This window comes from Phascolarctos cinereus, unplaced genomic scaffold, assembly GCF_003287225.1.
Source record: "Phascolarctos cinereus isolate Bilbo 61053 unplaced genomic scaffold, phaCin_HiC Scaffold_3;HRSCAF=262, whole genome shotgun sequence".
NCBI lineage: Eukaryota > Metazoa > Chordata > Mammalia > Diprotodontia > Phascolarctidae > Phascolarctos > Phascolarctos cinereus.
The window spans coordinates 119,917,206-119,942,089 of record NW_027555736.1 but is presented as its reverse complement, the minus strand read 5'-3'; the positions used below and the strand labels follow the sequence as shown (position 1 = coordinate 119,942,089).

The 24,884-nt window shown below is 43.4% G+C and overlaps 1 protein-coding gene across 2 annotated transcripts; it reads right to left on the bottom strand.

The window, feature by feature from the left end:
• Window positions 1-1,966: 1,966 nt before the first annotated feature.
• On the bottom strand, window positions 1,967-24,407 carry MFGE8 (milk fat globule EGF and factor V/VIII domain containing). Of its 2 annotated transcripts, XM_020964849.2 has the most exons (10): window positions 24,175-24,407; window positions 21,373-21,498; window positions 20,657-20,800; window positions 17,361-17,471; window positions 16,533-16,714; window positions 10,822-10,977; window positions 9,936-10,080; window positions 5,080-5,264; window positions 3,722-3,877; window positions 1,967-3,309 (listed from the first exon to the last, which is right to left on the bottom strand). In XM_020964849.2, the coding sequence occupies exons 1-10, from the start codon at window positions 24,245-24,247 to the stop codon at window positions 3,166-3,168; spliced, it is 1,422 nt and encodes a 473-aa protein (XP_020820508.1). In that variant the 5' UTR covers window positions 24,248-24,407; the 3' UTR covers window positions 1,967-3,165. The 2 variants fall into 2 exon arrangements, with proteins under 2 accessions (XP_020820508.1, XP_020820516.1); XM_020964857.2 differs by lacking the exon at window positions 17,361-17,471.
• Between the last annotated feature and the right edge of the window lie 477 nt (window positions 24,408-24,884).

Genomic DNA, 24,884 nt, shown 5'->3' with positions numbered 1-24,884 from the left:
TCAAACAGCTAGTAAGTGTCTAAGGTTGGATCTGAACTGTCTTCCTGATTCCAGGAAGGAGTCTGAGGTTACAAGATTATATAGTGTTAGGGCCATAACTCAAGCCCAGGTCCTAACTCCAAAGCCAGCATTATTTCCACAGCGAATCATCGATCTAGGACTGGAAGGGACCTCAGAGGATGTCGAGTTCAACTCCTTCATTTTACAGATGAGCAAACTCATCTCTGGTCCACGTTGGTTAAGTGATTTACCCAAGGTCACACACATAGCACCTGTGAGAGGTGTTGATTTAAACCCAGGTTTTTCACCTCCAGAACTCTTACCGCTGTGTTTCTCAAAGGTGATAGAAGCAAATTGGAGTGGAGGAAGAGGACATTCTTACTCACCAGAGCTATGGACTACTCCCTGCCCCCCTTCCTATTTAACCCCAGGCATTCTGCAATTCTGGGGCAAGAGAAACTGACCCAGTCAATTTCTCTAGGTTTTTAATAACTGCCGTTGCCCCAACCTTATTGACTAGGCTTCAGATCCTGAGAGAAATGGAAGTTCTCAGAAGTAAAAAAAAAAAAAACACATCTGGTGGGCCAGGTATTCTAAGAGCTAACATCAGTCCACGGGCTTGGAATGAAGGCAAGCAAAGAAGACAGGTGGTATGAGGTAATTAAGGAGATCTGAGCCCTACCCCTTAACCCTCTCCTCATCAGAGAAAATCTAAAGGCACTGCTGCCCAAGTGTCCTCCTTTCCAGTAGGAATCTACCTGCTGCCTGCCCAAGGGAGGAGTTGTGGACAGGTGAGAGGATGGTTATGAGATGGGTAGGAAGCTTGCCAAGAAAATCTTTAGCATGCAAGCCAAAGTCCTGGGCTCCCCTCCAGCCAGCAAGTAAGTGGGAGACAAACTGCGTAACATGCCAAGATCTGGAACTAGTTACATGATTCTCCTTCCTCCCCACCTGTTGCCCCAAATCAACATATCCTCTCCCACTTCAATGCAAAGGCTGTTACCCATACCTAGAGTGCACTTCCTCCTCACTTGTGCCTTACATATACATATATATGTATATACACACATACATATATACACACACACACACATATATATATATATATATATATACACACATACATATGTATGTGTCTAATGGTAGTCATCTCTGGGGGGACAGGGAGGGAGGAAAGAAAAAAAGAAATTTACATGATAATTTTGTTGTATATTTGGAAGGAATAGCAAGTTATGTATAGTAGATTTGCTGTTTCACGTACAATCATCTTTTTTTATTGTACTATGTTATGGAAATACTTTGTTTTATTCCATAAATTAAAAATAAAATTTGAATAGTAGCATTTATAGTACTTTAAGGTTTACAAAGCACTTAACAAATACCATCTCATTTTATCCTCATCACAGCCCTAGGATGTAGGTGCTATTATTCTCTCCATTTTTATAGACAAGGAAACGGAGGCAGACACAAGTTAAGTGACTTGCCCAGGGTCACACAGCTAGTGTCTTCCAAATCTAGCATTCTATCCTCTGCATGGCCTCTTAGAATCCCTTGCTCTCTTCCAGGCAATTCATGTGCTACATCCTCCTGGAAGGCCTTCCTGATTGCTCTATCCCACCTCCCCCATCCAGTAGAATATAAGCGGATGAAACCAAGAACCAGTGATGGCTTTTGCCTTTGTGTGTTAATGCCCACAGTGCCTGGCACAAGATAAGCAGGTGAGTGTTGGGGGAGGGCAGGTAAGGGTAGCTCCAGAGAGACTCTCAGCCCTGGAGTATAAGAGCAAAGCACATAGAAACAAAAACAAAAATGGCAGAAACCAGTAGGATATGGGCAAGCAACTGGTTACTGGAACCATGGGGGAGCTGATTCCTCCCTCCCTCCTACACATCACAGCAGACCAGGGAGACCCAATGGAACGCTTCTGATTATGAACTTCCAATGAGACACAGTACCAGGAAATGAATGAGTTGTTAAGTATAAATATATTTGAGCAATTACCCACCCTGTGTTACAATCACGAGGGTAAGGAGAAGGCATCAGAGCCCCTGCATTCATCTGACCCCTCTCGGTCAGCTTTTTTAGGGTAATAGACTAATCCTTTGGCCCCAAGTGATATTTCTCAGACCCTTTTCCTGAGCCCTATAGCAATGTCTCCACTCCCATCCCCATCTCCTTCTTGAGATTTTTTTTTTAATTAATATCCCCTTCTTCTGGGTATCAAAGGAGAGGACTGAAAGGAAACAGGAGAGTCTGTAGGAGATAAAGGGATAAAGGCAAGTATCAGCCTGCTGGAAGATCCCCTCCCCCTCCTGTTACTCTTGCCTCAGAGTGTACAACTGACAGGTAGGAGGAGGACCCCTGCTAGGGGTCATCAGTATAGAAAGTCACTGCAGATCCTTTTTATTTTTTTTTTCTAGACAGCTGGAGGAAGAAAAGGCAGGGAGGGTAGTAGGAAATTGAAGAGAAGAGTGGGCCTTTCTACCATCAATTCTCCCTACATTTCTGCCTCTAAAAACAAGCCTTAGAGAGGAAGGGGAAAGGTAGATGGGGGAAAGAAAGCAGATACAGCACACACAACACACACACACACACACACACACACACACACACACACTCTCTCTCTCTCTCTCTCTCTCTCTCTCTTTCTCTCTCACTCACTCTCCACTGCAATTCATAACACACAAACCCCACTTATACATATTACCCATTCCCACACATATAACACAGACTTCTTACATACCAATCATACTTCTCTATGCAGAACTCTTAAGATTTATGAAAATGATTGAAACTAAATAAATCTGAAATAATTCCCAATGTATGGGTTATGGACCCAGGTCCCCAGTGTGCAACAGCTGTGGGGGCCACAGCAGTGTGAGCGTGAGGGTGAGGGTCACCCTAGGCAAAGCCTGTCCCCTACAGAGAAAAACAGGGGGCCCTGAAGCCCCTCCCACCCACCCCACCCCAGGTTTCAACTACAATCAGGCGGTGAACCTCTGCTGCTCATCCTGTTCCTAGGGGCTGAGACATGGGACATGCAGGCAGAGGCAAGTGAGGCACAGAGGCTGGAGACAGGGTTAGGGGGAGGAAGAAGGCAAGCCTGGCCTCAAACCTCACACCCACTTCAGGCCTGGTCCAGTCTCTCCCACAAGGGGAGGGGCTCTACTCCTTACAGCCCAGCAGCTCCACCCTCAAGGTGATACGCCCATGCCAGGCAACAGGCAGGATCCGGACAAACTGAGAGTAGAAAGGGGTCTCAAATATGTTCTTCTGGTGGGAATTGTTGTCTGAGTTTCCTAAAAAGATCTGTAGACAGAAAAAAGTAGTTGATGAATAGCACAGACAAGCCTAGGAACTCATCCCTTCTCCCTCTCCCCAGAGTCAGCAGCCTGAGTTCATGCCGCAAGAGTCCCTACCCGACTCCCGACACACACACACACACACACACACACACACACACACACACACACACTCACATACTCCTCCTCCCTTTAGAAAGGAACAAGTTGTCAAACTCCAGGGAACAATCACTATTCTGGGTCACATACCCCACAATCACCACCTCCACATGCCAAGTAACTCAAATCTAGGGACTCTATCCATTCCTCTCCATCTCCTCTAGTTTTTCTAGGTCACTGGGAGAGACCTACAGAAAGTGCCTGGGAGTGGAGCTTTTCTGACCCTCTTCCTCCTAAGCCACAGACCCCAGAAGACACACCTTGCTACTGTTCGTTCGGCCGTCCTTGTATACAGTCCACGATTTGGTATCATTACTATAGGCCACTTTGTATGCTGATACATACTGGATATTCCCAAAGTCCCGGGCCCCCTGAGTGATGATGCCTGTCACCCGCTTCGGGATACCCAAGTCAATCTGTAGGAAAAAAAAGATCAAACATATCTTTCTGCTAGAACAAGTGGAAAAACAACGGATTTGGGATCTGGCATCCTGGGTTCAAATCCTGCTCGGCCACTTACTACCTATGTGATCTTGGGCAAATTACTTCATTCCTCTGTTAAACAGGTACGTTGAATTAACTGATTTAAGGGTTTGGGGTTGTTGTTGTTTTTAGTTCTAACTCCTATGATCTTAAGATCAAATGGCTCTCATAGGAAGAAGCCCTGTATGAGACAATCATTGTAAAGGGTCCCCTCTACGTGGTGAGGTACAGCAGCTTCCTGGGCTGAGGAAACTTAGAATTGCTTCAGGAGGCTCCCTGTGGGAACCTAACAGAGTAACCAATGGAGGAGACCGAACAGGGAGAGAAGTCAAGAGAATTAACAGACAGGTTTTTGTTCTTTCTTCTATTGAGTCAAATTGTTTTCTTTAACTACCACCCATTGTACCTAAATTTGACGTCCAACCCCAAGCAGAACAGGCTGTCCTCATGTATACGTCTCTCCCTCTTCCCTCGGGTAAGGAAACCTAATAAGGGTTTGCTAAAGGGGGATAACGCCAGGCACAGCAAAACCTTCCAACCTGCCCTACTGTTCCTCTTCTATCCTAGCTCAACTCAGCCACAGAAACAATAGGACCTGATCAACCCTAGAAATAATCGATTAATCAATCAACAAACATTTATTAAGTACCCACTATGTAGCAGTCACTGTGCTAAGGATACAAAAGGGGGCAAAAGACAGTCCCTGCCCTCAAGGAGCTTACAATCTAATGGGGGAGACACCAGCAGCAACCAGGAAGCGGGGCTCTACCTCTCATTCAGGAGAAAGAGGACACATCCTGGAGATATTGGAAGGTAAAGGACTGGAGTCCTTCTTCCTCCAGGGCTATAATACAAGGGAGATTCAGTTTCCTGGGGACGAGGGAGGGAAGGAAAGGAAAAGCAAGGAAAGGCAGGAGAAAGGGGGTAGCAAAGAGCAAACCAAAAGGAGTTGTGTTGTGTTTCTTTTTGTTTTTTCTGAAATGCACTCCCCCTGAAAGTCAGGAGCAATGACTGGAGTATGGTCAACAGAGCCAGTGAGGAGCCTATTCCTTGGGGAAAATAGTGAAGGTGTTAAATTATTTCCAGATAGGTCCAACGAGGGGACTCAGAAAGTCAAGGGAAGGTCGGGACATACCTGCAGCCACTCAGTGTCCTCCTTGCTCTGAGCGGTCCAGGCATTGAATTTGCCTTGTTTGTCCAATCGAGCAAAATAGGGATGCCAGCTGAAAGCATCCAGGCCAAACGTCTTGAAGGTACTCGAAGCTGTGATCCTACTGTCAGGGATGATCTCAGACTTCATACCCAGAGGCTCAGAACAACCTGCAAAGTTGAATAAAAGGTGCAATGGTTACAAACCTGACAGCAGGCACAGAGAGAGCCAAGGTGGGGACGGCTAAAGTAGAAAGAAGACCATTAACAACCCCATTCTAGGGAAGGGAAGGGCAGTGAGCAGTTAGGAACAGCAGCAGTACCATCACATTTCCCTCATTTTCTCAGCCAAACCTAGCGGTTTCCCATTTACCCAAACACCTTCATGTGGTTTCTTCCCAACCTTCCCTACGTCCACCACTGTACACAAACAGCTCTTTGCAAAGCCACCAGTGATCTCCTAATCACCAAATCCAGCGGCCTTTTCTCACTCCTTATCCTCCTTAACCTCTGCAGCAATCGCCAGTGCTGACCGCCACCTTCTTGAAACTCTTCCCTCAGCTTCTGTGACCTGGCACTATATAGGAAAAAGGTTTTCCTTCCACCTCTCTGACTGCTCTCTCCTTCACTAATTCCTTGTTGTTCTTCCACTGGCTAAGTGTAGGCAGCTGCACAGGGGAAGGTCCTCTTCTCTTCCCTTGACTCATTATCTTCTTCAAAGATTTGTACCATGATTCCCTGATGATGACTCCCAAATTTGTACCTCCAACTCCAACTTCTCAAAGCTCTGGGCCCACATCCTCAAGTGTTTCTTGGGCATTTCCAAACTAAAGCTTGATATCTTCCCCAAAAAGTCTCTTTCTCAGCCTATTATCTAAGCTGACCACCTCAAAGACATCTTTGACTCATGAACTGCCCTCACTCCCATATCTCACACCAAATTCTGCTATTTCCTTCATGATCTCTTTCAGTTCATCATGTCTGTTCCATTCCTTCTGCTACCTCGCTAGATCTGGCCCTTACACCAGACAACTGCAGTAGCCCCTAACCAGTCTCACTTCCTCTAGTGACCTTGGGACCCCTGGTAGTCACCAAAACCCTTTCAGGGGATCCATAAGGTTATAACTATTTTTATAATAATACTAAGATATTTCAGCTTCTAATATGGTAACTATTGATAGATATAACCCACATAATCAGAAGCTCTTTGGGGAGGTGGATCCTCAATAATCCTTAAGAGTATAAAGGGATCCTGAAACCAAAAAGTTTGGGAGCCATTGCTTTAGTCCATCCTGTCTACCATTCATTCATCCTACAAACATTTGTTAATTGCCTACTATGTTCCAGGCACAATTACTAGAATGACCTTCCTAAAATATCACTCTGATCATATTACCTCCTTGCTTAAGGGGGAAAAAAATCAGTAATAACTCCCTACTACCTAGAGAATAAAGTTCAGACTCAGAATCAAAGAATATCAGAATGAGAAGGGATCTGTACCTGACAAAAAATAGGACATTCTCAGCAAGAGCTCATTCAGATTCTTCTTGAAGACTTCCAGTAATGGGTAACTCATGGTCTCCCATGGTAGTCTGTTCCACTTTTGTATAACTCTACCCTTATTCTGCCTAACTGTAACTTCTGCCCACTCCCCCTAGTTCAACTCTTTGAGACCAAGCAGAATAAGACCAATTCCTCATTAGCCCTTCAGCTCCCCCAAGACTGCTGTATCATGTTTCACTTAATTCTTCCCTATGCTAGACAACATTTCTAGTTTCTTCGAGTGATCTGTTCTTGGCATGGTCTCTCCTCCTGGTTGCCATCTTCTCAATGAGCTCCAGTTTGTTTCTTTCCTAGTCCTCAGCACAATGCCTGGCACATAGTAGGCACTTAATGATATTTATTGAACTTAATTATCCTCATTTAAAAATTAAAGAAACTGAGGTTCATAAAGGTTAAATCAAATAGCTAGAAATTGTTGGATACAGGATTCAAACCCAGGAATAAGTAATAGAGGACTGAAAAGGGAAAGGAGAATGGAGAGTGGGAGAGAGAATCAAGAAAGTACATCACATGAAAAAATGCTATCCAAATCCAAAGAAAGAACTATGGAGTTTGAATGCAGATCGAAGCATACTATTTGCTATTTTTTTTCCTTCTGTTGTGTTTTGTTTCCTCTTTTTGGTGGTTCCTCCTATTGGTTCTAATTCTTACCTACAACATCACTAATGTGAAAATAAGTTTAATAGGAATGTATATGTATAGCCTATATCAGATTGTGTGCTGTCTTGGGGAGGGTCGTGGGGAGGAAGGGAGAGAAAAATTTAAAACTCAAAAGCTTATGGAAGTGATTGTTGATAATTCAAAACAAATTAATTTGAAATTTTTTAAAAATACATCACAGACAAGGAGGCACAAGAAGAAGCAGAGGAATATGAGAGCAATCATGACTTCACAGTATAGGAAGAAGCCTAGTGTCAGTCAAAGGCTTCCCAACAGATCAGGGAACAGACTGCAGTTCTACTTGTGGCCATGAGGTGTCAGTGTGGCCACTGAGGGAGGGAAATGGTTTATTCAAGCACAGGGGCGAGCTCAAGAAAGAAAACCAGGCTGAGTGAGGATGGAAGGAGCTCATTGTCACCTCTACAGCAATGCTCAGCCCCTAGGCAACACCCCCAGCCCATCACTCTTTCCAGCTACTGTTGCCTTCTTCCAACCCAGCACTTAGGGAAGGCAAATAAATAAACATCCTGAATATTTATGCTATTCTGACACCTGTCCCCTCCGGATTTGGGAGGATATCACCTTCTGAAGGGTTCAATACTTTCTCCGAGGACAGAAAAAGAGCAGAAGCTAGCCTCATCTCTAGAAAGAAGGCACATTTGGAATCAGAGAACCTGGCTCTGGCAACCTCAAGCAAATCACTTAACTTCTTCTCATTCTCTCATACGCAAAACCAACAGGGCTGGGCAAAATGATCTTCACAGTTTTCCTACAATCCTTCTACTTCTTATCACTCCAAGGTTTCCATGATGTCTCTTGAATTATTTAAAAGTCAGTGTCATAGCAGAAAGAAGCCTAGACTATCCTCCCTGCTATGCTACAGATTCACTAGGTAAGTCACTTACCCTCTCTGAAAAACAGTTTTCTTAACTTGTAAAATGACTAGGTTGGACTACACCATGGTTTCACAAAGTGTGGTCTGTGAACCCAGGACCCTTTCAGAGGGTCTTCAAGACCAAAACTATTTCCATAATAATACTAAAACATTATTTATCTATTAAAATATCTCTTTTTTCCAATTACTTATCTGTGTAGAGCCAAGTTTTCTCCATATACTTCAACCAAAACAATATATCACAATAGACTGAATGCAGAAGCAAATATGAGAATACACTTGTCTTCTACTAAGCCAGACATTAAAGATTATTTATAAAAATATGTAAACAATGACACCCTTCTATTTTTTTTGTTCTGGAAAAGTTATTTTTCATAAAAATATGTACTACTAACGTAATGGATTTGTTATTGTCATTTTCATGAATTAATAATAAGTATTTAAAATTTTATCAGATTGCTTGTGTATAACCTATATCAAATTGCTTGCCATCTCAGGGAGGGTGAAGGGAAGGGAGAGGGAGAGAATTTGGAACTCAAAATTTTTAAAAATGAATGTTAAAATTGTTTTTTACATGTAATTAGAAAAATATTAAAATTTTGTCCATTTTAATTTCCAATATGGTCAGTATCAAAAGATATAAGCTCTTTGAGATGAATCCCATAAGAAGATGGAATCATAGAGAGCCAGAACAGAGATATGAGGAAAAGAGAAGACCAAAGTATGTTCAAGGTGCTGCATCTTCATTAGTCCTTGGAGGGGGCATTCTGGATTTCCATTTGCAAGTTAACTCTCTGTTTGTTTCCATGAAGAGGAAAAAAAATTGAACTAAAGCAATTCAAGATTCCTGGCCTCATGCCCTAGAATTCCATCAAGTAGGCTGTCAACTCCTTGGATTAGGTCATACCCCTGACCTTTAGGACAAGCGTCTCTAGGTCTTATTACGACTCCACAGGTATAATGTTGTTCATTTGTTTTAATTGTGGCCTATTCTTTGGGACCCCATGAGGAAACTGAGGCAAATAGTGTTAAGTGATTTGCCCAGGGTCACACAGCTAGTAAGTGTCTGAGGCCAGATTTGAACTCAGAAAGATGAGTCTTCCTGACTCCAGGCCCAGCATTACATCCACTGCACCACCTAGATGCCCACAGGCATAATAACAATAAAAGCTTGTAGTTATATAGCACTTTGAGATTTGCAAAGTACTTTACAAATCTTATCTCATTTAATTCTCCTAACAACCCTGGCAGGTAGGTGCTATTATCATCCCCATTTTTACAGATATGGAAACTGAGGCAGACAGAAGTAAAGTGACTTGTCCAGGGTCACTGAGGTCAGATTTGATTTGAACTCAGGTCTTCCTGACTCCGGATCTAGTGCTCTAATCACTGTGTCACCAGCTGCCTATTCTACTGGTAGTCCTAGGAGTCCTAGGAGTCCATGCCCATACCTGTCATCCAAAGTCTCTCTGCCTGACTTAGAAATCAGTATGTCAATGGATCAACTGTCTCACAGTACTTCCTCCAATGATTCAAATAGCAGTCCTCTATGCTTTCTTTTCCAGTGCATTTCTTGTTCATGTCTTTCTATAAACCCTCCACGGAGGATCTACCCAGTAGGCTAGAGGCCTCAAGCACTACTCAGCTAGGGGGAAAAGGAAGTAGCCTAACATGTTTTGCTTTCCCAATTCCCACTTCCCACCTCCCCACCCCCAGTGACTCACCTTCCACTTCACAACCAAAAAGCTCAAACCGGAGGGTACATGCTCTACGGCAGACAACAGGAGCGATACGCACAAACTGGGTCACCAAAGGTGGATCAAAAATGTTGGTCTTCAGGCCACTGTTGTCTATGTTCCCCACAAAGACCTGGCATGATGGGAATGAAATGAGTAGGGCAAGAAGTACAGGACTGTTCCTAAGAGAGAAACTTCATGGAGCCAGTTGGTTGTGAATCATGTCTAAGGTCCAGATCCCACAACAGTCCTGATACTACTATTCATCCTGATGTTCTTTGCACTTTTCTAGAACTCCCATGCAGTTTCTCCATCCCTATAGACACTTCCACACATACCACACCCACACACAGCCGTCAATCATTCCAACAGTTCTGGCACCTTAGATGCTCATTCCCAGCTTGCAAGCAGAGCTCAAAAAGACATTTCAGAGTCGACCATGGCTATTTCTGAGCCTTTCCAAATGCTATTTGGTAATCGTGTCTATGTGCCAGGCATTGTTCTAAGTACTGAGGATATAATTACAAAAGTTAAACAATCCCTGTCCTCAAGAAGCTTAAGGTAATAACATATACATTGAAAATACTTGAAAGTAGTTTCCGTGGGAATAGAATAGGGAGCATCTTCAAGATGTGCCCTAAAAAACATTTGAACCCCATACACCCACTACTGACTGGCACCTTAGACACCTGTTTACCTTGTATCCTCCTCCTCCTTCAGAAGCTGCTTATGCCTCATCAACGTGGTCCTCAAAACCATCACCTTCGCTTTGATAGTCCTGTGTGCTGCTCCCACAGCCAATGATGACCACCCCTTAATCTAACATGTCCCTCTTCCTCCTCATCTCTCTTTCCAGCACCAGTCTGTGTCTTACCTGGTCCCTGAGTTGGTTTGGCTCCTTGATGTATTCAAAAATGTTCCCATCATTGCTATATCCCACTTTGAAGGTCCGCAGATATTCAGAACTGCCTGTCCGGCTGGCACCCTGTGTCATGATGCCTGTTATTCTCATCTTCCGCAAAAGGTTCACCTGAGGAAAAGCAGGGAATCCTGAGTTTCAGGGGAGTTTTCAACGAAGGCCCTTCTTGCCCAGGACCCTATTTCCTATCAGAGCATCTCAAGCTATCCCCTGCTGCAATGGGATCCCAACTAAGCTAGGCAATAGCACAACCAAGCTCTTCCATTAGCAAACACATACAAATCAGGCTAAGTACCCCAGCAGAGCCAGACCGCTCAGATATCGGCCTCCTAGATCTACTTTCCCCGCATTCTGCCAAACCCCACCTCAAAAAACCTCAGTTTGCAACATTTTACCAGGCTCTCTATGTAAAGTCTACTCTCTGAAGCCTGTTCCCTACAGACCCCCTTCCCAGGTCACTGGACATTTGTCCCCAAATGCCTTGCATTTGTGAACCCCAAGCTTCATCTTGGCTACCTCTACAGACCTTCAGTGAATTCAGTACATAGCTTAAAGTCTATACCCCATTCCTCTCCTATCATCCTCTTAGACTTTAACACTCACATTGCTGATCATTCTAACACTAGAACTCATAGTTCCTTGGATTCCTAAGCTCCATCTATGCTCTATCTTGGATGTTCACAATGGGGGCTTACACCTGAGATCTCAGTATCACTTGAAACTGGTACAGATTCGAGAGTATGACCTCTGAAATCCCTCTCCCCACCCCAAACATAGTCTCCTAACCCTCCATTCCCATTAACTCATAATAAACTTGCTTTTTACCCTCACCTTGACCACTGGTCCCCTGACTCATCCCTTTTTTCTTAATCTCTCCCAAACTGTGGCTTCACATGCCTCCACATTCAGCCTTATTCCAGTGGCCTATCATTTTGATGATTCACTAACCACTTCCCTGGAATGCCTTACCACCACCCCCACACCCTACCCCCAACCTGTCACTCTCAAACTCAACCCTGGATAACCTCCATTGTGTAAATTCTCTGCTCCCATTTCCAGAATACTGAGCATTGCTAGGCAAAAGATCATGATAGTGAACTGGTTTTACCCACTACAGATTTATGGTATAACCTCAGTGGGGTCCTCCCTATGGGACTCTAATTGCCTCCCTAGCTCAATCTCCACAGCAATTTTTCCAAATCTTTTCCTCTATCCTCAACCCCCAAACTGTATTCCACATGCAGATAACTTACCCTCCTATTTCAATGAGGACATTGAGATGAGGGCCCTCTCAAATCTTCTCAGCATCATTACCCATTCTCTCTTCTTTCCCTCCTGTCTACTATGCCCTTGATCTTATACCCCTACACCTTCTCTAAGTTCCTTACTTCAGTGATTTTTCCTTCTCTCTCATGCATTTTCTTTCTTTTTTTGTAAACAGTAGTTTATTTTTTCCAATTACATGTAAAGATAGTTTTCAACATTCTGTTTTATAAGATTTTGAGTTTCAAATTTTTCTCCCTCCCCAAGACAGCAAGCAATCTGATAGAGGTTATGCATGTGTCAATCTCTGTCTCTCCACTGGCTCTTAGTCATCTGCCTATATTTTCAGGTATCCCCATGCCTAAAATCATCTTCCCTTAACCCTTCATCTTATCCAGATACAATCCTATCTTTCCTTCCCTTTGCTTCTAAACTTAAAAAAAAAAACTCCCTATATATAAGGCCTAAAACTCTCTTAGCACCTACTCTCTCCTTTATTTCTTGCAGTCTAGTTTCAGACCCCAGAGCTACACTTTCTTGGTCCTTCCTATACTTCTCCAATTACTTCCTCTCATTTGATAGCTCCTGTTCCTGAGCCTTGAAAATAGGAAATTCTCCAAGATACAGTTGTTGGCCCTCTTGTCTCTTTTGACAATCTCATTCACTCTTCCGGCTTTAGCTATCATATTTATACACACGACTTCTACATCTCCAGCCCTTGACTTTTCTTCCAAGTACCAGACCCACCACTCTAACTGCTCCTGTATATCTCCCTCTAAATGCCAAAACAAAGTTTGAAGCTCAACAAGTCTAAAGCAAGGCTTATTATTTTTCCCCCTAAAGCTGCTCCTTCTTCTGACTTTACTATTTCTGCTGCTGGCATAGCCATTAGTCCATCTCCTACTAATGTAATTTTAGTGTTAGATTTGATTCTCCTGTCTCCTAGACTTCCCGTATCCAATCAGTTACCAAGTCCTGGTGAGTCTAACTTTAAAATATCTCTTGCACCTGTCCTTTCCTCTCTATTCCTATTATCACCACCCTACTAAACGCTTTCATTACTATCCACATGGAACATTGCTGTTGTTATTTAGTCATGTCTAACTCCTTGTGATCCCATTTGGGGTTTTCTTGGCAAAGATACTAAAATGGTTTGCCATTTCCTTCTCCAGCTCATTTTATAGATGAGGAAACTGAGGCAAACAGGGTAAGGTGACTTGCCCAGGGTCACACACCCAGAAAATGTCTGAGGCTGGATTTAAACTCATGAAGATGAGTCTTCTTGATTCCAAGCCCAGTGTTCTATTCACTGTGCCACCTAGCAGCCTGGAATACTATCATGACTTCCTAATAGGACTCCTTGATTCCACTATTCACCTCCTCCATCTTTATCCATTCTTCTTACCACTGCCAGACTAATTTTCAGTATTCATAGATCTAGTCATGTCTCTCTTCTGCTCAAAAATCTTCAGTTGCTCCCTAGTACTAGGTAATGAGTCAAGTTCCAACTTTTGCATGGCTTCAAGATCCTCCACAATATGGTACCACCCTATCTTTCTAGCCACATCTCATATCATTTCCCCCCACATATCCTATAACCCAGTAAAAATCAACTATTGTCTATTCCCCTGGATACAGCTTTCTCATTCCCACCTCCATATTTTTCTCAGCATTCCCTAGGCCATGAATAGCCTCCTTCCCCTACCTGTCATGTCATTTATACTCACCTTTTTAAGCTCAACTCAGATGTCCTATCCTCCACAAAGCTTTCTGAATGGTCCAAGTCTATCTGGATCTTTCCTCATTCACTGGATCCCAGTATCATACAGGGGCACTTTTCTACCCCTCTCAAATCCACTTTCATATTAGTTTTTCTTATAGTTATATATAAAGACAGCTTTCAAAAGCTCAACCAGACTATGAGATTTATGAAGGCAGCAGTTTTACCTTCTGAATTTTATCTCTCCCAGCATCAAGAACAGTTCTCTACACAAAGTGGGTAACCAGTTTGTTGAATTTTATGTGTTGAAGTGAATCATCAATTGCATTAGAATCCAGGGTTCTGATTTATTGTGCCCATTCATCAAGCCCTTTTTGGCTTCATTTCCCTCCCTTACTATCAGCCAGGTCAATCATACATTCTCCTCCACACTTGAATTCCCCACCATTTCCACTCTGCTAACCCTAAACACTGAGTCATTCTTAGAATCTACCTCTTTTACCTTAACTCCTAAACAACAACAGAAGAAATCATGAAAATATTTGCTATCTTGCTTCAATCAGGCTCTAACTGATATGCCACAATCCTTTTAGAAATCTTTTAATGACTGTCACATTGTCCATCGTGGTGTTCCAAATCTTCATCTTAGCCCTCCAGCCCCCAGATCCACCACTATCACCCTTTATTCTGAGCAGATGGCATTGTCTGCTACTTAACTGAGAATATTAAAGCCGTAATCTTCCAAAGCTACAATCAGTCTAATCATGTCACTTCCTAACCCAAAAAGTCTTCTGGGAGTCCCTATTGCCTCTAGGATAAAAGATAAACACAGTTTTTAGGGTCCTCTACAATTTGGCTGCCACTTACTTTCCAAGATTGTTTCATGGGACACACTTGCACACATGCTATGTTCCAGCCATACTGAATTGCTAGCCATTTCCCCAAAGTCAACATTCCATCTTTCATCTCTGTGCATTTTGCATACGCTGTCCCTCCAGACTAGAAAATATCTCATCAGCATCTCTTCCTCTCAGAATTCTTCTCTTCCTCAATCATCTCTGCCATGAAGGTTCCTGTTTTCCCAAGCTAGTGCTCTCCCTTTTCAAAATATCTTACATTTACTCATCTGTATAACAGTTATTTCCCCCCAGAAGCAGGAGCTACTTGGAAGAAGGCATTGTTTCATTTTTGTCCTTGTATCATTAGGACAGAATAATGCCTTGAACACAGTCGTTTCTTTAATGTTTGGTGAATCAAATAGAACACTAACCCCAACATCTCTCTGCATCTCATACAAACTCTTTTCCTTCCCTCTAATCTCAGGAAGAAGTAGCTCTCTTTTTGTATCCTTTTTTAAAAACTGTATTTATTTTATTTTTAATTTATGGAATAAAACAAGCATTTCTATAACATTATATAATAAAAAGATGATTGCAAATCTATAATGTACAACTTGCTATTCCTTTTAAATATATAATAATGTTATTATGTGAATTTCTTTTTTTCCCTTCTTTTTTTTCCTTCTCCCACCCCACCCTAGAGATGGCTTATATTAGACACAAATATGTGTATATGTGGGTGTGTATGTCTTTAAAATCATTCTATACATACTTCTATTTATTAGTTCTTTCTCTGGATACAGATAGTGTCTTCCTTCCTATGTCCTTTGTCGTTAATTTGGGTATTTGTACTAGTCAAAATGGCTTATTCTAGATCCTAGCCCTTCCAGTAACTCTGACAATATGGTTTTATCAGTTGCTCCTATCACATGCATCTTTAATCTCTTCCTCTGCACTGACTTCTTCCCATAAAGTTTATATACATGCTCAGCCTAAATAAGACAAAACAAAACACTTTCTTCCTTGGCCCTGCTGCTCTCTTAAGCCATAATCCTATAAAGTAGAAATTCCTTTTCCTGACATTCAAAGCTCTCCACAATCTGGCCCCAATCTACATTTTCTGCCTTATTTCACATTATTCCCTTTGATGTTTTCTACATTCTAGTCAAATTGAACTATTTTCCATCCCCCTTGTTGTCCAGCATTCTCTCATATTAACACCTTTGCTCTTAATGTTCTAGACCTGGAGTGGACTCTCCTATTCTACTAAAACTCCTTCCTTTTGTTTCAAGGCCAAACTCAGGTGTCACCTCTGTGAAGTCCTCTCTGATTCTACCACACACACCCCTAAAATTTCTTCTTCCTCCTATTTCTAAAAGCACATTTTGGATCTCTCTTTTACCTATATTCTGCCTACTATCGAAATTCTTTGTAAATATGTCTTATTCCGACTCTCCCCCTTCACCAAATTAGATTGCAAGATCTCTGAAAGCATGCGCTAGGTCCTTTTTCATCCATGTATCACCAGATACATACATACATACATACAGCTTAGCGCTTGGTACACATTAGATGCTTAATAAATGTTTCTTAAATTCATTATGCATACACTTCCCTTAACTTGTAGAAAGTAGGTAACTCCTGGCCTAGACTCCCAAGGCAGAAACATCTATTAATAGTCCCCTAAATGTGCAGGGAGGATTGACAAAAAAACAAAAAACAAAAAACTCCTGACTTCCACTTTTATCATGTTGATTCATGAATGCTACCTCCAAACTCCTTTCCCTCATGGGTCCCCATGCCCAGCTAATGGCTACCCAGGGGCCCCTGGTATTCCCCAGCACCTGTATCCAGGGATTCTTGTCATAGTTGCTGGCAGTCCAGGCATTGACAATCCCTTTAGCGTTGAGCCGGGCCAACTCTGGCCCCCAACGCTGCATCCCCAGAAAGCTGTAATGTACAGATGAGGCTGAAATCTGGAAATCAGCAATGGCACCTCCCTCCATGCCTAGTGGCATATTGCAAGCTGGGGTGAGAAAAAAACAAACAGTCAACACTAAGGAGATGAATGGGACGATGTACCAGGAACATGAAACATTTTCCCTGCCCTACTCTCAAAGAATATATAATATAATCAAGGGAGATGATACACATACACACACACACACACACACACACACACACACATATGTGAAACAAAATAAAAACATATAAAATAGTGCAAATTAATTTACAAATAGGAACAGGACCCCAAATAAATAGGCCTAACCAATCAGTGTTGGGTGGAACTAATTAGATGTGGCCTCCCTGAGGCCTTGAGGAGGTAGTATAAATCTGAGGTGAAAGACAGTGACAGTGTCTTCCTGGTCAGGAGAGCTAAGGAGAAGGCATTCCAAGAGGGAAGCATAATATTAGGAAAACAATGGGAGGGGGCTGTGAAGGACAAAAAGAGGAGAAAACATTGAGAAAAAGAAGATACTTATAATTTTAACTCAGTTTATTCACCATCACCCAACCCCCACACTCCTATTCTAGTTGAATTTAGACTCTTTTCTAGGCCCCAGGCTCACAGACGCCCACCTAATTCTTCCTTCAAGATAAAGAAGGGTTTGAGGCTGTAGGACAGGAAAAATAACTGGGACAAAAGAGATCAATGCCAGTCAAGCACTTACGGGACTGGCAAGACCTTCCCATGAACGGGAAAGGACACTTGCAGATGTAGCCTTCTTCCTGGTCAAAGCAGGTGCCACCGTTCTTGCAAGGCTGTATGTTGCATTCATTCACTGCTCAGGAATAGATGGGTTGGGGGAAGAGAACAGAATTGACTCAGCTCTACTTCCTACCACAGAGGGGTCCTCCTCCATTGATTTGTTGTTCAGTTGGGTCTGACTCTTCGTGACCACGTTCGGGGTTTTCTTGGCCGAGATAATAGAGTGGTTTGCCATTTCCTTCTCCAGCTCATTTTACAGATGAGGAAACTGAGGCAAACAGGGTGAAGTGACTTGCCTAGGGTCACACAGCTAGTAAGTATCTAAGGCAGATTGAACTCAGGAAGACAAGGCTTCCTGTTTCTAGGCCCAGAACTCTATCCACTGCACCACCTAGCTGCCCCCTCCACTGATTAGAAACACGCTTTTGGAGTCCAACCTGTTGGCTTTCCCACATTTTGAGAATCCAAGTTAACCCTGGTTGATAACTGGGAGCTTTGAAAAACAGAGGGTTTAGGTTCATTAGACATCCATGACTATTTAACATCAAATATTTTTAAAACAAATTTACAGTTATCATTTTCCATTAAAAGTGGCTGACAGTAGTTTTGTTCTCTTTCAATCCTTTAGAAGCTTCCATGGTAGGTTTCACCTAGATTAGAACAAACCGAATGAACACTGGGAAGGATATTAGTGGGATATTCTCTGTTCTATACCCCCAAAGGTGAGATAGGTTCAAAGCTAACATAGGAACTTTGATTCCCAAAATAAACCTCAAGGCCCACTATATAGATCTACAGTGCCTTGGAAATGCCTCATCACTTATAAGTGGGAATAAGAGTTATGGGATAGAATAGCTCTTGGAATTAAAAATCTGTAACTTTTTAAAAGATGCTATCTTAAATATATATTTCATTGTATCCTAAACAGTTGCCTAATTAGACCCTGGATGTTTGTGGTTCATAGGATTGTAGATTTAGAGCCAGAAGGGACTTAGAGGAGGTTACTTAGCCCAACTCCCTTATTTTCCATATGAGGAACTGGGGGCTCAGAGAGGATGAAGGACTTTCCCAATGTCACAGAAGTCATAAATATCAGAGCTAAGATTTGAACCCACATCCTCTGCTTCCAAATCTAGCATTCTTTCCATGGTACTATTTTTGCCTCCCTAGTTGTCGAGAAAGAATGCCTAGAGTTTTCACGGAAGGCCCTAGAGGAACACAGCCGTACATGCCTTCATGCATTAGTCTACCCCCCAAAAAATGCACAACAGAAAAAGGAGGGAGGGTAAGGAGAAAGGAGGAGTGCTGAGGAGCCTCCTCTGGGACCTTCAAGTCATGGCCTGTGTAGCTGGCTCTCTGTCTACCACCTCTAAGTGGTTTGTCCAAAACCACTTCCTCTGGGAAGTCCCCAGAGAGACCCAGGGAATGAATAGGGATTTTCATGAATAGGGATACACCACCAGGTACTCCCAGCAGAGGTTATATTCTGCTGTCACATCTTCCTCAGGGGAAGAGACAATGGTAATCAGAACTGACATCCTGAATAGAATCACAGGATTTAGAAATGATGGAACCTTAGAGGTCATTCAGTTTAAGTCACATTTGACAACTGAGGGCCAGAGGTTAAGTGACTTGCCAAAGGTCACATAACCAATAAGTAGCAGTGGCATGATTTGAATTCAGGTCTCCAAATCCAGGCCACATGGACAGTAGGTAGCAGAGGCAAGATTTGAACCTAGGTCTTTGAATACAGGACCCCTTCTTGGCCTCAGTAAATAGCCTCTGGCAAAAAAAAATATATTTGGTGAAATTTTCTTCTGTAAGAGTTTCCAGGACTACCCTGTATCTTGTACTAAGTCAGAATAGAGAAGCTTCAGCTCCTGATCAATGTTCCACAGCATTCCTTCTCCCCACAGGAAGGATAATGGAGTTTTCCAGATTGCTTTCTCTATATAATCATCCTGTTGAAGAGGGTTTCTTTCCTTGGAGATGCTAAGGAGATACTGGTCTATGGAAGGCTAGAGGTATCTCTCCAACCCCCACAAAGAAAGGAATCCAAGGTATATTCTGGGCTCTATGTGACATCTTGTCAATCAGCCAGCTCTGAAGTCAGGCAGAAGGAATCCCTGGGCTAAGGTTGCAAGATTTTAAAGTGGGAATATTTTTACTAAGGTGAGAGAGAAGGTAGGCTATGGAGATAACTGTTCTCATCAGCAGGGTCTGACCATAGTCAAAGACAGGACTACTATTTATCCCAACACTATCAAAGATGGGAAAAGGTATGTAAGCATGTGATAAATTCATAGATAGAATATCTAGAAATTTTAATTGCAGCCTGCCTTCCCCAGTCTTCTTCTCCCCTTATCATGTTCCCATGACAAGGATGTCACAACTTCCTACTCTGGGCCCCAAGCCTCGAACTTTGATTTATGGTCCCCTTGGACCCAGCAAGGTTTAGCATTTGTTTTCATTCTTGTCTCCAATGGAAAAGTTCAAGAGAATTAACCCTAATCCTGATGCTTTGGCCTTAGGCTACATTAACCTCATTTCTTTCTAGAAGAGACCTATACAGAGCTTCCAATGATCTCATGTGTCTCCACGGCAACTCACCTGGGTACAGGAATTGGCCTGCTGCCTAGAGACAGAGAACAAGCCTATGGGAGAGTTACCTCAAAGAGAAAAGATTTAATTGAATGGGAAACCTGGTTAACTAAAGAAACTCAACTACCAAGCCTCCCAAAGTACGGGTAAATTAACCAGGTCCAGGGAAAGCCTTTAAAATATCTGAACAGCATCACTGTGACTGCCTCCCCATCTCTTCTCTGCATCCTGGCTTCCCTGGATTCTTTCAACACTCAGCCCAAATTCTACCCCACCCCATCCCCCCAATACTAGCACCTTCCCTCTGAGATTACCTCTAATTTAATCTGTAACTGTACATAGCTGTTTACATGTTGCCTTCCTCCATTAGACTGGAAGCTGCTTGAGGGCAAAGCCTATTTTTGCCTTTTTTTATATCCCCAGTACTTAGCATAGCGCCTGGCACATAGCAAACACTTTATAAAAAACCTTATTAATATGACCCCTATCTCTGCTACTACCAGCCTCTGATTAAATGTAATCAAGCCCCTGCCATCCCCCTGAAGATTTACCCAGAGTCCACCCTGTGCAGGGACGAGCATCATCACTATTACCCAAAACATAAGGATACCCTTTGTTCCTTCCCACTCCCCTGCCAACAGCCCTGATGGCACTCACTGGAACTGCTTGCTCTCTGGCAATGAGGGCCCTCATATCCTTCAGGACAGTCACAGACATACTGGGCAAAGACATCTCCTCGCCGAGACTCAGTCACCACTCGGCACTGGCCATTGTTTTGGCAGGGATTGGGGGTGCAGGGCCCTAAAAGAGAAACCAGGAGAGACCCAAAGATCAGGTGAAATCTGGGAACAGTCAAAGGACTGAAGAAATAATAGAAATAAAAGCACTTTTCCTAAGAAGATCCTACACCACCCCCACAAGTATCTTAGCACCTGGCCCAGAAAATAGGACTAATTCGTCCCCCAGCCCACTAGAGAAAAAAAAAAGGCCTGGTTGGGAGTTAGATGAAGTCAGCAGGGTTTATGTTAACATGGCTTAAGGGAAGGAATTTGTCAATTCAATGAAGCAGCTACAACAAACAGAGGTTAAAAATGCCACTTCCCTTCCTTCTCCAACTAGTTTTCACTATTTGGGTAGTAAGCCTGGCTCAAAAATCAATCAATCTACATTTATTAAGTACCTATTACATGCAGGCACCAACCATGCTATGCTCTAGGGATACAGAGTCAAAAGACTACCTGTGCCCTCAAGTAGCTTACAATCTAATGGTAGTATGCCAGTGGCATCTGAGGGAGTTGCCCTGCTCTCTAGAATTCTCAAAACTTGAGTCTGAATTCAGGAAAAACTCAGCCAATCAACCCCTGCCAGCATACCTTGCTCAGTCTCGTTGCAGTTCTGCCCAGTGAATCCATCAGGGCAGAGGCAGTAGAAAGTGGAACTCTCGCTTCCATTCAGACAAGTACCTCCATTCAGACACAGGCTGGGATCACAATCCTCACCTGGAATGAAAATGAGCTGTTAGAGACAACTTCCTGAGCAGTGGTTTTGAAACAAGACCCTCCATGAAATCTATTTCCTGTATACTGGGATTCCCAAAAGCCCAATATCACCAGTCTTCCCCTTTGCTCTGCGCCTACAAGTTAATAGCTCAAGGTGTGGACCAGGTAAAGAGTTACTTGATAACTGTTTTTTAACATGTCATAAACTCATAAAGTATTGCTTTGAGGCCGCTCACATGAATTTAGCTAGAGGAGCTGGACAAATTTCAGGTTGGAGCTGGATTCAAAACAGTGAGTTAGCAATAAGAAACCTCAATTTGCTCAATGGCTTGACCAGGCTCTTCTCCTCTCTAGATCTGAGTTTCTTCAGCTATAAAAGGTACAATTTGGACTAGATGATTTTTAAGGACCCTTTTAGCTCTGACATTCTACAATTTTACAAGCCCAGTTTCCAAATTCACTCCATCCAAGGTTGATGGGATCTTCCATATTTTCAAGGGTCCCAGAAAGAATGCCCGGTCTGTGAAGCGAGAAGAATAGAGGAGGAATAAACTTTGCCAGCTCCAATTTACGGGGCACTGAACTTAAGTCAACTCTTAACAAGCTATTAGTCATTGTTCTTTAAATAGCAGGTTAATCCCATTTCCTGACCCTCCAGAGGGTTGAGTCTGTGGCAGACGGGCTAGAGTATAAAGAGACTAGTATGGTGACCACAGACAGCCTCACAGTTTATACCAAGGCAGTGTGGCCAAACCAATTCCAAGTGCTCCTCAAATACCTTAGTCCCAGGGCAAAGGCATTTACTAGTAAGGTAATGAAAGTGAAAGAGAAAAGTTTCAGGTACACCTGAACCATATAGCTGAGAAGGAAATAAAGAATGCATTTGATTGGGCCTCTTTCTTCCAGGCAGGAGAACTAAAGGTTCTTGCCTTCCCTAGCAAAGAGGAAGAGAGGCATTCTATAGCTCTTTCTCCTGACCTGTGAAACTACAGGAATGAATCACATTGGTCCGGATTTTTCATCTCTCCTCTTCATGGCAATGAAACCTCACTAACTAGCTGTATGACCTTAGACAAGTCAACTCATTTCTATATACCTTGTTTATAAAATGAGAAAATTAGATTAGATGATCTCTAAGCTTCCTTTCTGGGTCTTGAATCTATGAACATACTTTAAATATTTAGCTCAAGGTCAGTCACAGACATTCTGGACTTTTTGGTTTATTTTTTCAGGTCACATATTCATCCCAAATTAATCAGAGGAGAATAGGTGGTAGGTTAAAAAGGGCTCCTCAATTCAGATGTTACCTTCACTGGGGGACTACCAGAGAAGACCAAAAATTTGAGTCTAGGACTTCCTCCCCTCCCCCTCCCCCAGCCCAAATCCTTCCTAAGAAATTGTTCACAAGTATTGGAACATCCCACACTTCCCTTATGCCACTATTCTCTAGGCCCTGGGGACCAGACTAAAGCAGGAGACCTTCCCACAACTTAGACGAGGCTGGCCTGAAGCCAGACTCAGCTCCCTCCTATCTCACAGGGAAGCAGCTGGACATATTGGGCTAGAGTCTTGGAGTCAGGAAGTCCTGAGTTTTATTCTTGCCTTAGCCATTTACTAACTGTGTGGTTGGCATACTGGGCCAGTTACAATTTCTCAGACTCGAGTTCCTCATCAGTAAAATGGGAGTGATAAATAGGACTCTCCTTCACAGGGTTGATCAAATGAGAAAATGTGTGTAAAATACAGTGCAAATTTTAGATCCCTTATTATCATTATCTAGCTATCCCATCACCATTTTACTCGAAAAGGAATGTCTAGGCTGGTGACTGGAACTCCAATCTCCCTTTTCCCCTTCTTCCTCCAGCTCTCCATTTCCTCACCTCCCCATGCACACCTTTCCCAAACAGTGGGTTGATCTCTACCAACCAAGTCCAACCACATACGGTGCAGCACAAAAAAGAGCAGGAAAAGGCACCTCACTCACACACCTTCTAAGTCTGCTCAGCAGTGCTGGGACCAGACTATTACTTACCCTTTTCTCAGTGGAAGCTGATGAGGCTCTGAAAAGAGAGACGGGCTGCCCAAGATCATCCAGGAAGCAAATCAGAATGTGAGCTTCCTCTAAGCAAGCCTCTCATCCAGGTTCACTCTTTTTCTAGAGTCCCAGCTCAGGATCCAGCCCCCCCACCCCGGGCTTCACCCCTTGCTCTGTCAAGTCCCTGGATCATGCCCTGCTTGACACGCCCATATCACAACAGACCCATCTCTGTCCTGAGTTCTGGATGGGGGAGATGGAAAACCTTGGGGTAGAAATGATATATACACAGTCTGAGTCACTCTTCTCTTGAGAAATATAAATTGGAAAGGACCATACATGGCACATCACTTTTCATTAGGAAAAAAAAATCAGACTAGGAAAGAAAAGCCAGGGCCACCGCACTGCATAAAGCCCTCGGTCCTCTCTGGATAAGATATGGTGGTGAAGGGAGGTGTCTGGGGGAACAGTCCTCGCTAAAAAGCAGCTGGGATAAGAGATCAACAGCCAAGTGCCCCACCCTCAGCCCACCCCCGACTTCCCAAGTAACAACTGTTTTCCTTAAGAGTCTCCAAATTGTCCCGAAGTTGAGAACATTTCAGATTACAGAGGGAAGGTTAGAAGAGAAGAATCCGACTCACCAGAGACAGCTAAGACCACAGACAGGGAGAATAAGAGTCTCCAAAGTGTCTGGAGGAGGCTGGGGCCCTTCATGCTATCTACCAGAGCTCAGAGGGCAGCTCTTGCCCGGGCTTGTGCGCTGCGGCCCCGCTGGGCTGACTCTGCAAGCTCTTCAAGCCTGTTTGTGTTTTGACTTCTCCGGGGACGGGAGCCACAGAATGAGTCAGTCAACCGACTACTCCCTCCCCTACTGAACGCTAAGCCTGAATATTATAGGGCCCCGGGTCCCGCCTCCTCCCTGGAAGGACCAATGGCTGGAGGAAGCTGTTAGGATGGGCTCAGCCAGCTGGAGGGGCTGGACAGACTGCTGCTGTGGGGGCGGGGTGGGGGCACGCCCCACTTGTGCTGCTCCTGCTGAGCTAAGCTCCAGGGCTCTGGGACCAGCGAGGGTCGTGAGGAATAAGCGGCCCTCAGTCTGGGAGGCTCTGTCTGCCAGAGGGAAAGTTGTTCTCCAAGTACAGAAATGTAGCGGACACCCCTGCTTGGGACCAAGATCATCTGCTATTCCAATCATGGACAGCCACCCCTTCTCTGCTGATGCCCAGTTAGTTCTGAGCATGAATCAGAACAAATCTTCTTGCTAGGAGGGTCCTGAAGAGAATGCAGATTGTGAAAAGGATGCGCAAGCCCTCTAAAGAGAGGCTCCTCGGACAACTGATTCACTGCCAAT